The 17,531-nt window shown below is 39.2% G+C and overlaps 1 protein-coding gene across 1 annotated transcript in view; it reads right to left on the bottom strand.

The window, feature by feature from the left end:
- GTF2B (general transcription factor IIB) overlaps positions 1-17,060 on the bottom strand; it is a 38,432-nt gene extending 21,372 nt beyond the window's left edge. The window contains 2 exon segments of the mRNA NM_001266870.1: positions 12,827-12,933; positions 16,993-17,060. Coding sequence (NP_001253799.1) covers positions 12,827-12,933; positions 16,993-17,009 — 124 coding nt within the window. The 5' untranslated portion in view covers positions 17,010-17,060.
- Between the last annotated feature and the right edge of the window lie 471 nt (positions 17,061-17,531).

The following is a 17,531-nucleotide window of genomic DNA, read 5'->3' as shown; positions in this document are numbered from 1 at the left end:
CAAGTGATCCTCCTGCCTCAGCCTCCTGAGTTATCAGGATTACAGCACAAGCCCCCAGCTCCTCATAAAGGAATTTTTAAGAACAGGAACACGAAGAGGAATTTACCAGAATTTCAATTCTTTCTGCTGTCTTCCTGGAAACTAATCTTAATCACTGTGGCATACAACCTGTAGTAAAGAATTCAGAAGTAGAAGTCTCAGAATAACCCCAAATTACTTGTCTTCACAGGCTCATTTAGTTTAAAAACTACAAATGCTATCAAATGTGCTGGTAAGTCTAGAAGTTCAAGAATCTGAACGTATTATTATTCAAGGTGGACAAACTCTAAGCATCAAATATTTTTACGTTTAAAGCAAAAAAAAAAAAAAAATCCAAGGTACTTTGGAAAACTATTTTAAGTCAACATGCTGTAAACAGTAAGTCTAATGTTGATGATGAAATGTATCATTAGCTTCCACACTTTCCGTGGTCATTTAATCCTTTCTACGATTCCTTCTCATGACATGTCAAATAATCCTACTTTTTAGTCCAGGGTCACTACACATTCTTACTGAAATCTTACATTAGACAAGTTTGAAGAGAATGTTGACTAAGAAATGGTCAGCTTGAATGACAGCATTCAAGTTTGAAGAGAATGCTGACTTCGTAAAGAAATACTATTAATAATATAGCAAGTCTCTAAATCACCAGTCTCTAAATCACAGTTTATGTTGCCATAAATTGAGTAGGAACTCAACATGAATTATCTCCTAGAAACAAAGCATATCACAGTTTATTTCCCAGACCAGCCCATAAAAGCCTACTTTGCCCCTGATGTGTAGACCCTAAAGAAAACTGTTCAAGGTGAACCAGTGGAAAACAGTGAGGAAAATACACTGTAAGCCCCATCCCTGGATATCTTATTACATTTCAATTTTCCTCAAATACAAGTAGGTCGATAGGAGTAGCAGCATCTAAGATGAGGAGCTGATGCATTGGTTGAAAGTGTATCCTAAATTTGGCCACAATAAAGTTGGTCACTCACATACTACTACTGTTCAGGCCTCTATCCTATGGCATAGGTTTCTTTTTCCCTTTACTTGGAATAATTTTCTCTCCATAAATCCTTACTCATTCTTAAAAACTGTGCTTCACTCGAATTTCAACAGTACTATCTTCAGGATGTCACCATAGTTGGAAGATCTGTAATGTAGCTTTAACTGCAGGATCCCATATTAGGTTACCCTACTCTCTTTCATACACTATCCAAAGAGTTGCTCCAGGGTTTGCTCACAGCATTCTGATCTTTCTATCACTCTCAGTAACCAACCAGCACAGTGATTAACAGAGACATATGTTAAAAAAAGTTTTTAAGTCCCACAGACCTGGATTTATGTGGCTCTGTTGCTTATAAGATGGGAATCTTGAGCTAATTACCTAAGCAATCTGAGTCTCAGTTTCCCCTTCTGTAAAATGGAAACAAACCAGCTCAAAGGGCAGTCTGCTACTCAAGTACTTAATGGGTAATTTTCTGATGCTTAAGAGAAAAATTGCACCCAAATTAAAAGCTGTAAATTAGGCAAGAAGGCTGTGTCTAAAGGCTTACAAGGGATGCCAAAAAAATAACTTGTAAGTGAATACAAATATGCTTATTTTTAAAACTTGGCCATATCAAACCAAACCTAATTTTCCCTTTGGAAAACACTGTTAATGCTAATTGAAAGATGGTTACCCAATAATCTTTAACATACTATAATTGGAGCATTAAATATACCAGACCCACAGCAATCACTCAAACATTTGTTGCAACTGACATGCTATGAAATGTGGCATCTCAGACTTAGAATCACCCTCTTTTTCTACAAGGTTAAAAAAAAGGGGGGGGGGGGAAGCTGAGCACAGTGGCTCATGCCTGTAATTCTAGCACTGTGGGGAGTCTGGGGCAGGAGGAGTGCTTGAGCCCAGGAGTTCGAGATCAGCCTGGGCGACACAGGGAGATGCTACCTCTACAAATGTTAATAATTTTTTTAAAAAGTAGCTGGGGGTGGTGGTATGAGCCTGTGGCCACAGCTACTTGTGAAACTGAGGCAGGAGGATACCTGAGACTGAGAGGTAAAGGTTGCGGTGAACCATAATCATGCCACTAGCCTGGACAACAGAGTGAGACCCTGCCTCAAAAAAAAGCACTTGTATCTCCACAGTACGTATCAGTGAAATCTTATACTAAAATTACACTATGTATTTCACATATTATTTCATTTGACTCAGCAATTCTGAGATGTATGGTATCTGTCTTCCATGGGGGAAGAAAAAAGATTTACTTTACAGATGAAACAAATTAAGCTTGAACAAATTATGTAACTCAACTATAGTTACACGGCTTATCAATTAGTAAAGCCAACCCTCAATTCTAGAGACAGTAACTTCTAGCTATACTAGGAGCAATGGAGACACACAATTATAAAATATATGCCCCCAGGAGTTCACAGTCTAGGTGTGAAGACATGGAAAATATGAATACAAAAAATCTAAACGTACAGAAAATCTAAAAGAATGTGGTAAATTGTAAATAGTACAGATTTGTGTTCTTCAATGTTACCAATGTATGACCTACATTAGAATGTCTGCAAATGGAGCCTAGAATCATTTTAAGCACATTCCCCAGCTGACTCTTAATGCACATTTATACATTCATATTTCAGATTCGCTGGTATAAACAATATGCAGAATGAGTTTAGTAGAAGGGAGAGGTCAAATGGACTCATTTTTCTCTTTCAAATACACTTAAACTATTTTCCAGTATCTTCGTTACATTGTTTTTACATACAATCAAATAATTTAGATTTAAATGGTACACAATCAAATAATTGAGATTTAAATGGTACATTTTTTTTTCTTTAACTAGAAATACTACTACTAGTTTCAAACAACTCCTCATTGTGAAATAACTTATAGAAGTCATGATAGACCAATTTTATGTTTTAATAGCAATTATGGCAGGTTACTAAGCTAATACTTTACTGGTTATAAAAATAAATTTATGGGAAATGTACAAGGTCAAATTTATGAACAAACTGATTATCTAAATATAATAATACTGCCACCTAGTGTTCAACTTTTAAAACGACATAATCGTACAATTGGCATCTGGGGAAAAAACCCCACAAAAAAGTGCTGTTAGAACAAACAGCTTCAGCTGGACACAGTGGTTCATGCCTGTAATCCCAGCACTCTTGAGAAGCTGAGGCAGGTGGATCATTTGAGGTCAGGAGTTTGAGAACAGCTTGGCCAATATGGCGAAACCCCATCTCTACTAAAAATACAAAAATTAGTCAGGCGTGGTGGTGGTCACCTGTAATCCCACTACTCAGAAGGCTGAGGCAGGAGAATCACTGGAACCCAGGAGACAGAGGTTGCAGTGAGCCAAGATAAAGCCACTGCCCTCTAGCCTGGGTGACATAGCGAGACTCGGTCTCAAAAATAAAACAAAACAAAAACCAGTTTCATAGTAGGAACAACAAAACTTTGCTTTAAGAATTGGCCCAGGTTGGGCGTGGACATTTTGGGAGGCTGAGGCAGGTAGACTGTGTAAGGCCAAAAGTTCAAGACCAGCAGGGGCAACATGGCTAAACCTTGTCTCTACAAAAAATACAAAAATTAGCCAGGTGTGGTGCCATGTGCCTATAGTCCCAGCTACTCAGCAGGCTAAGGTGAGAGGATCGTTTCAACCAGGGAGGTGGAGGTTGCAGTGAGTCGAGAGGACTCCAGTGCACTCCAGCCTGGGTAACAGAGTGAGACCTGGTCTCAAAAATAAAATAAAAAATAAAAATTGGTCGTTTTAGAGTCACTACCAGTATCTTAAGGATCAATGATGAAATGGGCAGCTAATACCAAATCATAATACTTCATGTTTCAAATAAAAATCTTGTAATTCAAATAAAAGAGAACCAATTAAACAACTATCACATGTTAAATAGCATTAAAAATAGCATTAACTACAGCTACAAAAATTGGAAACAAGTTTTAAAGGACACTAAATACTATACAACTATTTAAATACTGGGGGAAAACATTATCAAAAGACAGCAAATGTGTGACAATTCGTATTTTCCAACGATGGCAACAATATCGCCCATCCACATGTTGTTCTGCAATGTGACCTTGTCACTATCACGTTTAGGTACAGCCTATTTCTCTACGCCCTTCAACTCAGGTGAGTCCTATCATGGCCATGACGAACAGAACACTGAAACGATCCTGTGCCAGTTCTAGGCATAACCCTGACCTATCACCCATGTCTAGCTTCCACTTTCTCAGAACACTTGCTCTTGAGGTACTTCTCTTAGAAGCCAGCTACCATGTAGCATAAAATATGACTACTGTGAGACAACTACGGAGAAGCCCTGGAGGATGACAGATTTATGTGCGGAGGTCAAGTAGCACAGAGGAACCAGAAATGCAAGTGAAGAAGTTATCAAAGAAGCAGATCTTACAGGTCCAGCCAATGCCAACTGCCCAGATAAGTCCTTCCCAAATTACTGACTCATAAAATCATGAGCAAAATAAAATGGCTGTTGTAAGCCACTAAGTTTTGAGGTAGTTCGTAATGTAACTGTAAATGAAACAAAAATTGGTTCCTGAAGTATTGCGTTACTTTAAGAAAAATCAAAAACACCTGCCCTTGTTTTGAGATTGGTGGTGGGTCGGCCTCAAGAAGAATGAGGTGACGGTTTGAGAGACAATGAGATAAATGTTATTAGAGGCAGGAAAAAAGGTATAAGGTATAAGATATAAACTTATAACATAAATATACTTTTGGTATTATGAATTATTTCATTAAAAAAGGTGATAGTGGTCGGGTACGGTGGCTCACACCTGTAATCCCAGCACTTTGGGAGGCCAAGGTGGGCGGATCACCAGAGGTTAGGCATTCAAGACAAGCTCAGCAGACATGGTGAAACCCCTGTCTCTACTAAAAATACAAAAAATTAGCCAGGTGTGGTGGCAGGTGCCTGTAGTCCCAGCTCCTCAGGAGGCTGAGGCATGAGAATTGCTTGAACCTGGGGGGTGGAGGCTGCAGTGAGCCTCTGCACTCCAGCCTGGGCGAGAGTGAGACTCTGTCTTAAAAAAAAAAAAAAAAAAAGTAATAGTAAAGGGCTCTCTTAGTTGCTAACTCAGATGAGGGGGTGACATATGGCTCTGAATATGAAAATTGGGCCATATCTACTCTTCAGTTTGCTATTAAAGAGGAATTAGGTGACAATGGGCTGTCCTAATTTTAAAGCACAAATTAAACATTAATTAAATATAGGACTGTCCAGCTGAGTGTAGTGACTCACACCTGTAATCCCAGCACTTTGGGAGGTCGGGGCGGGGCGGGGCGGGGCCGGGGACTTGAGGTCAGGAGTTCGAGACCAGCCTGGCTAACATGGTGAAAACCCATCTCTACTAAAAATAAAACATATCAGCCGGACGTGGTGGCGTGTGCCTATAAATCCCCGCTACTCTGGAGGCTGAAGCAGGACAATCACTTGAACCCGGGAGGTGGAGGTTGCAGTGAGCAGAGACTGTGCCACTGCACACCAGCCTGGGCGACAGAGCGAGACTCCATCTCAAAAAAATAAAAAATAAAAATAAAAGAAAAAAGGGACTGTCCAAAAACAATTCAGAAAATGTTTATTAAATTAATATAGTTTAATCTAAAACATTTCAGACAATGTAAAAAATTTTATGGCAAGCATAATCAAATCATGTATGCCAAGATAATTTATTAGGAAACACTTGATGTCTGGATTCAAATTCCCATGAAAACCAGTATTTTAAATAAGAAAAAAGTCACAAATGCTATCCCTTAGTGGGCTATAGAATATTCGCCCAGCTTGATTTCTTCCCCATTTTCTTAGTGTAAGAGGCAAAGGCTGAACTGAGCTGGCAATAAAGAGCAAATGCCTTTAAACCAGTGAGCTGATGCAAATTCAATTACATATACAGTCACATGTTGCATAACATTTTGGCTTAGAATGGACTATATACACAATGGTGGTCCCTTAAGATTATAATAACATCTTTTCATTGTACCTTTTCTATGTTCGATATATAAGACAGAGCTGAACACATTCACATATATGGCAGGGTCTGTATGCACCCTGACAACTCACAGAACAATGGGATGAAAGGATACTAGCTTTCTCCCACTTTTCATAGGTAAACTGGGTAAGTTAATGTACCTGAGTACCTACAAAAATGTAGTAAGTGGGGCCTGGCGCAGTGGCTCACACCTGTAAACCCAGCACTTTGGGAGGCCAAGGCTGGGGTATCTCTTTGAAGCTAGGAGTTTGAGACCAGCCTGGCCAACATGGGGAAACCCTGTCTTTACCAAAACAACAAAAATTAGCTGGGAGTGGTGGTGCACACTCTTAATCCCAGCTACTCGAGTGGCTGAGGCATGAGAATCACTTGACCCTGGGAGGTGGAAGATGCAGTGAGCTGAGCTCATGCCACTGCACTCTAGCCTGGGTGACAGAGCAAGATGCTATCTTCAAAAAAAAAAAAAAAAGAACTAGTAAGTGAAGGTACAATTGGTCAGACATGCCCCACAAAGCCTACATTGAACCGGATGTTAAAAACACCATATACTAGAATAAGAGTTTGGCCGAAAGCTCCAGAAGTCAGAACAATAAATACTAGATATGTATTTAAAAAACAGAAAAAGATACATACTTACCTCTGAGTTAAAACTGCCTACAGTACTCAGTATGATTAACACTGTACAGATTTGTAGCTTAGAAGCAATAGGCTATATACTATGTCGCCTAGGTATGTTGTAGACTATACCATCTAGGTTTTATTAAGTACCATCTACGATGTTCACATGATGAAATCATCTAACAATGCATTTCTCAGAACATATCCTCATCAAGTGACACACGATTTTAATGCAATCTAAATTCACTATTGATATATGACATTAATATATACAGGCATGTATGTCATATTAATTTATACTAATGCAGTGTTATGTTCAATTTAGGTATTTCCAACTTAATTTGCTTGATGATAGTCTCAGCAAAACAGAACTTTGCTACTAGACTCTTCTACACTTGTCCTTGTTTGGTAATGGAATGGATTCTTCACTTACACGATATATTACACATTTAACTCATTAATCTATGAATGAGCCTACCGTATATTTTAAAATAAGTGTTGGTTATATTTGATGTCAGAAGAATCAGTATCAAAAAGAAATACTGTCATATATCATAGAAAGTAAGTTTTATTGGATATTTTTTTCAGACCTCAAGATTTAACATGGTGTTTGATATGAATAAATCAATAAAAGCAAAAACAAAATTAACTTCCTTTGGTTTGATACAGCAGAAAAGTACACGCAAAAATTAGGAATTCCAAGCACAAGAAAGCAGCATACAAGTCCTGTGAATTGTATCTTCCTTTTCTGGCTGATTAATCTCAACTGTCTTTCTGGTTAAAGCGGAAGTGAGGCTGGTGGGAAGGCTGAAAATATAATGGGATACTTTTACGTTATTTAAAAATGGGCCAGGCGCCATAGCGCACACCTGTAAACTCAGAATGTTGGGAGGTTGAGGCAGCTGGATCACTTGAGGCCAGGAGTTTAAAACTAGCCTGGACAACATGGTGAAACCCTGTCTCCACTAAAAATACACATGGGTGTGGTGGTGCACGCCTGTAATCCCAGGTACTCAGAAGGCTGAAGCACAAGAATCGCCTGAACCCCGGAGGCAGAAGCTGCAGTGAGCAGACATCGTGCCACTGCACTCCAGCCTGGGGGATAGAGGAAGACTCTCACTCCAAAAAAAAAAAAAAAGCTACAGAGGTTAGGAGAGCTAAGAAGCTGAAATTATCTTCAGTTTTGTCTGTCTCACTCGTACACATTATCAGTCTGATCTTAACATTGTGGAAGAATTGGAAGGCTCTCATTTAACTGAAGGGTTAAGCAAACATTTTCTGTAAAGGGTGACACAGTAAACATTTTAGGCTTTGTGGGTCAAGAGGCAAAATTAAGGATATTAAGTAGGTACTTATATAAAATAAGAAAAAAATCCACTATTTTTTATTGTTGAAATTTAAAATATAATAATTAGGTAATTTACTGTAATACATGTCTACTAATGAGAAGAATAAAATTCTCTTTTTTGGGGATAACATTTCACTTAACTGGAGTTCAAAGTTAATGTTCTCTATCATCAAAATGAATGACAAATATTCATGTGTCAATGATGTTGTACTGACAAGATTTTATATATTTCACTTTCTTTTCACATAGATAATTACTGCCAAATACCAATATTAATCCACAAGCGTATGATTTTAATTGAGCATATTTACTGCTTGGAAGGCATTTATAGAATTGTATCACATTCTTCTCCTGATAATGGCCTACATACTGTTACCCTGCAGATTAGTCACTACCAATTGAAGGTTAGATGGAACCCCCTTAACTGTGCAATGAAAACAAATTTTAAAATATGAAAATTTCCTTTGCATTTGCATTCAGGTCTGAAAAACACCGCTGAAAATATAGCTTAAGCCTGGAAAATATATCTGCTGCAGATCTATGTGGTAATGAATATCCTATTTTAACTTCTGACAGCACTGAAAGTATATAAAGTATATAAAAGCAATTTGACATTACTTATGATTCAAACGTTAACTTGTGAAATTGACTTTACCGCAGTTTATGTTTCACAGAAAAGCAGTATTTTGCCTTGTAACTCTATGATGAATTCATTAAGAAGTATTAGCAAGTTTGCAGCAAAAGCTAATTTTCAAAACCATCCAGTGTTCAATAGCAGTAGCTGAAGGCAGTACTGATTCAGAAAAATCTTACTCTTGGCCCCTGAGTTCAGAAAAATCACAAAACTTTACTACTGCTAAATCACCAAATTAGTGTGTCATTAAGACAAGTCACCCTAACAATATTTTGTTAGAAATATTCAGCTTTTATTTCTAACAAAAAATATCACAAAACTGGCCGAGCATGATAGCTCACACCTATAATCCCAGCACTTTGGGAGGCCAAGACAAGAGGATCACTTGAGGCCAGGGTTCAAGACGAGCCTGGGCAACACTGTGAGACCCTATCTCTACCAAAAAAAAAAAAAAAAATTAGCCAAGGTCCTGCTTGAGCCCAGGAGTTGAGGCTGAAGTGAGTCATGATCGCACCACTGCACTCCAGCCTGAAAAAGAGTGAGAATCTGTCTCAAAAAAAAAAAAAAAAGTCACAGAACTGATATTGATAGTTATGTCCACAAGAGTGAATGAAGTTCATTGTTCACAATTACTGGTTCAGTAACACCAGGTAGATTAAAGTCTTCTCTAACAAAGTACTGCTGATTAATAATATAATAAACAGGCTGTTTAAACACCTTACATTTTCAATCTTGGCAAATCTGTCCCACTAAGTCTTCTGCTCCACATATATTTTTACCCTTATCAGTTATAATAAATTTTAGCAGAGTCCACTTCAGGTTATACTGAATTAACACTTTCGCAACTGCTTTGAAGCTATTTTCTCCTATAGCTGCTCCATGTAGACAACCCATTGGAGCTAGTTCTTCTGACAAGCTCAGCACTTTTTTTTTTTTTTTTTTTTTTTTAAGACAGAGTCTCACTCTATCACCCAGGCTGGAGTGCAGTGGTGCAATATCGGCTCAATGCAAACTCCGCCTCCCGGGTTCAAGTAATTCTCTGCCTTAGCCTCCCCAGTAGCTGGGATTACAGATGCCCACCACCATGCCAGGCTAATTTTTGTATTTTTAGTAGAGACAGAGTTTCACCACCTTGGCCAGGCTGGTTTTGAACTCCTGACCTCATGATCCAGCCCCCTCAGCCTCCGAAAGTGTTGGGATTACAGGTGTAATCTACTGCGCCCAGCCCAGCACTGATTTCTTGAATAAACAACTGAAAAGTACCAATAACATCAATCTAGTCATCAAGAGCCAAAGAAAAATACCTGAGATAATTTGCCTTGACTTTTAACTGACTACTGATGTTGCTCCACTGTCCTCAACTCTTCAAGCAACTGTTCTTGGTGAGATGCTAACAGTCTTAAATAAATTTATTTTCTCTGGACACATATATTCAGCTCTTGCAATCAAATATGAATTAATTATCATTGGTAAATGGCTGTCCTTGCTTGGCCAAGAAATAAGCCACTTAGAAACTTCAGTTGCAGCCGCAGTTTCATTCTTTTATTTTTGTGAAAAAATTATGTTGTGTTAAGATATTCTATTTTACATTATCTTCTGACCATTGTTTTCCTGAGTTAGAAATATTCTAATGAGTGCTCAGTATGGTAATGTCCACGCTTACTGTATTCTTTTAACACAGCTACAGTATCATTGTGTAATAAACACAACTGTTTTGCCATCTAATTCAGTAGCAAAATAATCCACACTCCACCAGGCCTTAAAAGCATGACATTCAAAGTTAACTTTTTTTGTTTTGGTGTGATGGATATGTAATGGTAATAAAAATAAATAAATAAAACAGTGCAGTATGGCAACATATGTGGCGATCAACATGTTGCTGAGTTATAACTGCATCACTGCAATTAGTATGCTGAGCAGCAGAACAAGTGATGAGAGCTGCACATATGGTTTCTGTTGCAGCTACTAAGCTCTGCTGTTGTAATATGAAAAGAGCCACATACACTATGTAAACAACTGAGTGTTGCTATATACCAATAAAACTTTATAGGTAACAGGCCAGGCGTGGTGGCTTACACCTGTAATCCCTGCACTTTGGGAGGCCGAGGCCAGTGGATCACCTGAGGTCAGGAGTTCAAGACTAGCCTGGCCAACATGCTGAAACCCTGTCTCTGCTAAAAATACAAAAAGTCAGCCGGGTATAGTAGTGGGCGCCTGTAATCCCAGCTATTCAGGAGGCTGAGGCAGGAGAATCACTGGAACCTGAAAGGCAGAGGCTGTGGTGAGCTGAGATCGCACCACTGCACTCCAGCCTGGGCAACAAGAGGGCAACAAGAGCGAAACTCCATATCAAAAAAAAAAAACTTTGGCCAGGCAAAATGGCTCACGCCTGTAACCCCAGCACTTTGGGAAGCCGAGGTGATCGGATCACCTGAAGTCAGAAGTTCAAGACCAGCCTGACCAACATGGAGAAACCCCGTCTCTACTAAAAAAAAAAATACAAAATTTGCTGGGCACGGTGGCACATGCCTGTAATCCCAGCTACTTGGGAGGCTGAGGCAGGAGAATCACTTGAACCCGGGAGGCAGAGGTTGTGGTGAACCAAGATTGCGCCATTGCACTCCAGCCTCGGCAACAAGAACAAAACTCCATCTCAAAAAACAAACAAAGAAAAACTTTATAGATACTGAAATTTGTATTTTCACATGTCCCAAAATAATGATTTTTTTCAACCATTTAAAAATGTAAAAGCCATATTAGCAAATAGGCCATATAAAGACAGGTGATGGGTTGTACTTTGATGACCCCAGATTAAAATTTTATTATTATGAAAGGCAATACAAGATAGAAATCTGCCTCCCATGCAGACAATGGAGTCAATCTTTTAGACTACCTAAACATCAGTTTCCTCATCTGCAAAGTGAAGATAATGTTAGTACTCACCTCACAAGTTTGTTGTGAGGATAAACTGAGTGAGTATGTAAATCATTTACAATAGTACCTAGTATATAGTAAATGTATTGGCTATTCCTTACTCAGCAGCACACAGTAGCAAATGATTCTCAATCCCTATTAGCAACTCTATACTTTAAAACTCCCACTGTAGGTCTGAGGCAAACAGCCTTCTTGGACCAAGTAAGACAATTCCACAGTATGCCACTACTAATGCTTCTGTTATACTGCCCACAATCCTTCTAGAGTTTTCATTCTTAAGTAATTCAAACTGCTAAATATTACCCCGATTCTCAGATGCTGCAACGCCACCACAAGAATAGTTTTTGAACAGACTATCTGCAGTCTAAAGTTCTGCTGCATATCTAAATTAGTGCGCAGGTAGGAACAAGGTGAAATTTTAAGTGGTATTTTTGACAGTAATTTTATACTAGACATTCATCAATAAATGATTCCATATAAAAGTTATAATAAATCTTTTTTTTTTTTGGACTAAAAGGCTTTCGGTGAGACTCAAAAATCATGTTTATCTACTTCTCAACATATAAAAAAGTCACAAAAGTTTGATTATTTAATATGCATGAGTGTCAGCCCATCTCTCCAGTCCTCCACCAAGTATTTCAGACGAAGGACTTAGGAAATTACTGTGGCCTTTTCATTTCTTCTGGATTAGCTCCCACCCGACATTATAAAAACATAAATTTGGATATACAATAAAATATGTTTCTAAACAACTTTACTCATTTCTGTTTCCTAATTCTTTTTTTTTTTTTTGGCAATAAATTATTTGTTGGGGAAGAAAGTCAAAATGTGTTCATTAAATAACAGTTTGGAAACTATGCAAAAGTGAAGAACTCTAAACAAGTTTTTTTTTTTTTTTCTTTTTGAGAAGGAGTCTCGCTCTGTTGCCCCAGCTGGCGTGCAATGCAATCTCGGCTCACTGCAACCTCTGCCTCCCGGGTTCAAGCCATTCTCTTGCCTCAGCCTCCCGAGTAGTTGGGATTACAGGCACCCACCATCATGCCCAGCTAGTTTTTGTATTTTCAGTAGAGATGTGGTTTCTCCATGTTGGTCAGGCTGGTCTCAAACTCCTGACCTCAGGTGATCCTCCCGCCTCGGCCTCCCAAAGTGCTGGAATTACAGGCATGAGCCGCGGTGCTTGGCCTCCTAAATAGTAATTTAAATTAAAACCATAATAACAACTCACCTACAACCAAGCCACATTCAGGACAGATCATATCACCGGCTCTGTAGTCCTCCACTAAAATCGCATCTGGATGGTTTGGACATGTGACTCTTGGAAGAGCATCCAAACTAAAAGAAAAAAGTTGTATTTTTACATCTTCCCAATCAACATGTATCACAGTAATCTCCTGGGACGCGGGATGGGGAAGACAAAGATTGTGAACATTCTTCAATACATACGATTATAACACGTGTGAGCTAGATTTTCAAAGTAAACATCCCAGTTAGGTTACTTTAAATTCTAGCTAGTAACTGGCAAGTAGTTTCCACTGGAATTCTTATTTTACTGTGGAAGGCTTTCAAAACATAAATAGAAAATAATTAGTTTCTTCTCTTAATATGTAGTCTACTAAGGTTTTTTTAAATGCTGATTAGTGTTGTAATGACTAGCTACCATAATAACCTGCAGCATTTACATTACCATCCAGTTTGTGCTTTTTGCCACTTATTTGTCTAGTCAGACAACAATTTCTCTCTGTATTTTTCTACTTGTTAACCACTTTAGTAACAGATTTAAATAGTACACTGAACCCAGTAAGTATAGAAATGAGGGATGGTAGAAGTTGCTCTGCTGAACTTAAGACTTGATGATTTCCTTTAGTCCAGAATTGAGTTACTGAATTTTTTATCATTCAAGGAATTGTTTCAAAAGCTACTTGTAAATTTATCTGTGATATTAATAATTAGCTCAATTTATCTTATTTTGAACAACAAAGCAGTTTGCAGAAGACACGTTCATCTTTTTTTTACACATTAATCATAAATGATCTGACAGAATCAGCTGTAAAAGCAACAAATATTTGATCATTATTTCAGGGGGTATGACCTCCCAATCATAAATGCTTGGTAGCACTGCAAATAAGACCCTTTTAAAAATCGTTTGAAATAATACAATAAATGGTTAGGTTATGGACATCAGATGCACGTAAAAGACAAAAATCAACTGTTCTTATAGTATGTAAATAGTTATTTGTGGTTTGGGGTAAAGTTTCTCATGTTAGCAAATACCATTCAGAAGGTTAACTCTCAACTTAGATGATGATATCTACAGGAAAACTGATAAAATAATCCCTATTCCCCTCCAAATTTATCTACTCAGCTTAACCAGAACATGTCTTGAATCTTCTCGTTGGGAAAACGCAGGGGTAAGTATTACTTCATATTTGTGATCACTCTATAAATTCCTCTAAGGAAAGTATTTTAATATATTAAGACAAATAAAATCAAACAGTTGTTATCAATTACGAAAAACTATGTTGAAATAAAGGAAAATGTTAGCAGAGTAGTACTAATTACAAATGAGTAAAAGAGGAGGCCACATTAAACACAGTACTAAGAACTAACACTCTGCACTATTAAAAAGTAGACAGAAAACTCTAGTTCATGTAATGATACAGAAACATCTGAAAGATATGAAGAGTGAGGAGTAAGGTAGAAAATCTATACAAAGCTGAAAAGTATAAACTAGCCATACACTGTAACATGGATGAACCTCAAAATACTGACAGAAGCTAGACAGCAGAATACATATGCCATTTATGCCAACTTCAAAGCAGGCAAAACAAATTGATGGTGTTAGAAATCAGGATGCGGTTTTCTCAAGGGAGGGGGAATGACTGAGGACAGAGACTTTGCTAGTGTCTTAGCTAGTGCTAGTGGTATCTGATTTCCTTACCTGGGTAGTAGCCATGTATGTGCTCACTTTGTGACTGAGCTGCCCACTTTTAAAATCTGCGTGCTAATGTCATTAAAAAAAGGTAAAAGCAAGGTAGTGAATGGAGTTTAAATCAGGTCACTTTTGGGGAGAAGAGAGGTTAGAACTATTTGTATACACTTGTTAAATCATAAGCACGAGGAAAACACCAAAAGACTAGTAACTATGGCTGATCTGGGGAGACTTGAGAGCCTACTTTTCATGGTTTTAGTCTATTGTAATTTTGCTTTTGGACCATTTGTATGTGTTACCTATCAAAATAAAAGTATGCTAAATTAGTAAACTTTTAACCAAATTACCCACAATACAAAAGAGGAACCATACAAATGGGGTGGCGCAGGTGGTAACAGAGAGAAACAATGGGGAGGAATAGGGAAACCACCACCACTGACATTAAAACATCTAAAGTACCAGATAATCCCAAACCCCATTTTAGAGCTATCATTTATTGGGTATGCACTGTATTGCTGGTGTTACACATTCATTATTGTCAATCTCCACAGCAATCCTGCAAGAAAGGCCTATTTCCCATTTTAAAAGATTATGCTCACAGAATGATTTGCCTGAAGTCATGGAACTAGTAAGTGGCGAAGCTTACATTTGAACTCAAAATATTTGTATTCTTCTGTGAGGTCACCAGCCAGTTTCACGGCCTAGCAACAATACATCTTCCTGAGGGAAAAACATGCAAAAGATAGAAATAATATATTTAGGCTGGGCATAGTGGCTCATACCTGTTACCACAGCACTTTGGCAGGCCAAAGTCGGAGGACTGTTTGGGCCCAGGAGTTCGGGCCCAGCCTGGGCAATGTAACTAGGCCTTGTCTCTACAAAAATAAAAAGTAATAAAATTAAAAAATAAAAAAATTAGCCAGGCACACTAAAAAAATTAGTGTGCACCTATGGTCCCAGCTACTCAGGAGGCTGAGGTGGGAGGATCACCTGAACTGGGGAGGTCATGGCTGCAGTGAGCCATGATTGTGCCACTTGCACTTCAGCCCAGGCCTGTTCCAAAAAATAAAAAATTCTACATTTAACTTTGTCACTGATAGAAAAACTTGAGCAATAACTGCCATGATACATAAATTGCACATATCTAGAAAAAAATTCAGACTTAAAAAGCCATGACAGAATTTAAGTCATATTTGAGTGATTTGGGAAGCCAAAGTTTTCTATTTACCTACAAGGAGGCCTCACCTGACAGACCACCACCCAGACAGAATGAGCATCCAATCCAAGAATCAGAATCAGTAAACAAGAGTGTCACTGGCTTTATAAGTTCTGTTCAAACAGTACATTAGCTAAAGCGCATCCCACCCCAAATTCTTTTCTTCTAACCATAAAATGTAAGTCTTGGCAGTTACCAGAAAAGGCTATTTTGTAAAAATGGCTTTCACTGTGAAATTAACCAATTTCACAGCTGATAGGGTCAGAAAAATGGTGCCAGAGTTCCAGAACCTGTAGAATTAATTTGATACTTTTAACACAGCATTAGTTAACCAAAGGCCAGGTGTGGATAACAAGAAACAGGTTATCTTAGACTCTACACTCTAACACTATCCTTGGTAAAGTCAACATTGGCATGACTCAGTTTACACTTACGCAAAAATACTAATATCTACCTCATAGTGGTAATGAGAGATATAATTAGGGTCTGCAAGCATTTTTCAGGTCACAAGATTAAAGGCTGTCTCTGAGGGTACTGCATGCATTTCCTGTAGATATGAGTACATTGCATTTTTAAATATATACTGAAGAGCAACCTCCCAGCACACATAACTAAATTTCTTATGCAAGATTTTCTTCAGAAGGACACAGGCAACGATATTTGTAAACAAATCCTTTAGCATGGAACTAATCAACTCTTCCGATGGCTCTAACTTCCACTTTCGAGGCCCGCTGTGATGGTAACCTGGTTCCATCTGGCTTACCAATGCTGACGTTCCCAACTTCCTAGCTGTCAGATCGATAGGGACCCGGAACCAACTATTTCCCGTTCCTTTGAAAAGGAGAAATTACGGACCTCGGGTTGTTTGGGCCGTAGACGAAAACAACAAGCTGGGGGAGGGGCGGAGGTAGAAGGAGAAGAAAATAAAGGGAGGTTGAAATATTCAGAAAAGACGAGGACAAGGGCTAGGGACACAGAAGCCCACCAGGACCCACAAAGGGTGATGTCTACATGAGAAGACGACATAAGACTCCGAAGCAATAACGTCAACAGCTGGGTAACCCCTCCGACACCCTGACAGTCCTGCCGTCTGGAAGTGCCTTTGTCCCGGCCGGTCGGCCAGTCCCGCCGCTTCTCTCCCATACCCCTCGGTGCTTAGTCCGACTAGGCTGCCCGGAGGCCGCCTGAAAGCCCGCGGCGCTCGCGCCCGCCCCTCAGCTCGCCGGGCTGGGCCGGACATACTAACCGGCTGGTAGACGCCATCTTCAGGGCCACTGCGGTGCCCGCAACAAGCCACAACAGATCCGCCGAAAACAGGAAACGAGTGTGGCGAAGAGACGCGCAGAGATGAGTTTTTATAGACGACTCACCCACGCAGTCGTAACAGAGCGGGGCTACGGGTCGGGAGAAGGGCCAAGAACAGTGAGATCCCATACGTCACGCGCTTTGAGATTTCTTACGTTTTTATTCCGTTTCTGTAATTTGCTATGTTGCTAAGCGAGTCAACGTAACTGCCTAGGAAGAGTCTCATGGGAACCCTGCAAAGGGGCTACAACAGAGCTACTCTCAATCTGACAGAGTTAAAACACGAAGAAAACCCTGGCTTCGTAGTGGTGCCAAAGCCTGCATCCCTAAAAGTCTAACCACCCCTTCCTCTCCCACCTTCTCACCGCCACCCCCCGGCCCCAGTACCCCACCCGGCTTCAGGCACTCCCATTTGAGCCGGTTCTTACGTGCCCCAAGGGTGATTCTTTCTAAGGAATTCAAAATAAAAAGAGAAATTCA

This window comes from Macaca mulatta, chromosome 1 (assembly GCF_049350105.2).
Source record: "Macaca mulatta isolate MMU2019108-1 chromosome 1, T2T-MMU8v2.0, whole genome shotgun sequence".
NCBI classification, from domain to species: domain Eukaryota; kingdom Metazoa; phylum Chordata; class Mammalia; order Primates; family Cercopithecidae; genus Macaca; species Macaca mulatta.
This window is presented reverse-complemented; position numbering and strand designations above follow the sequence as displayed.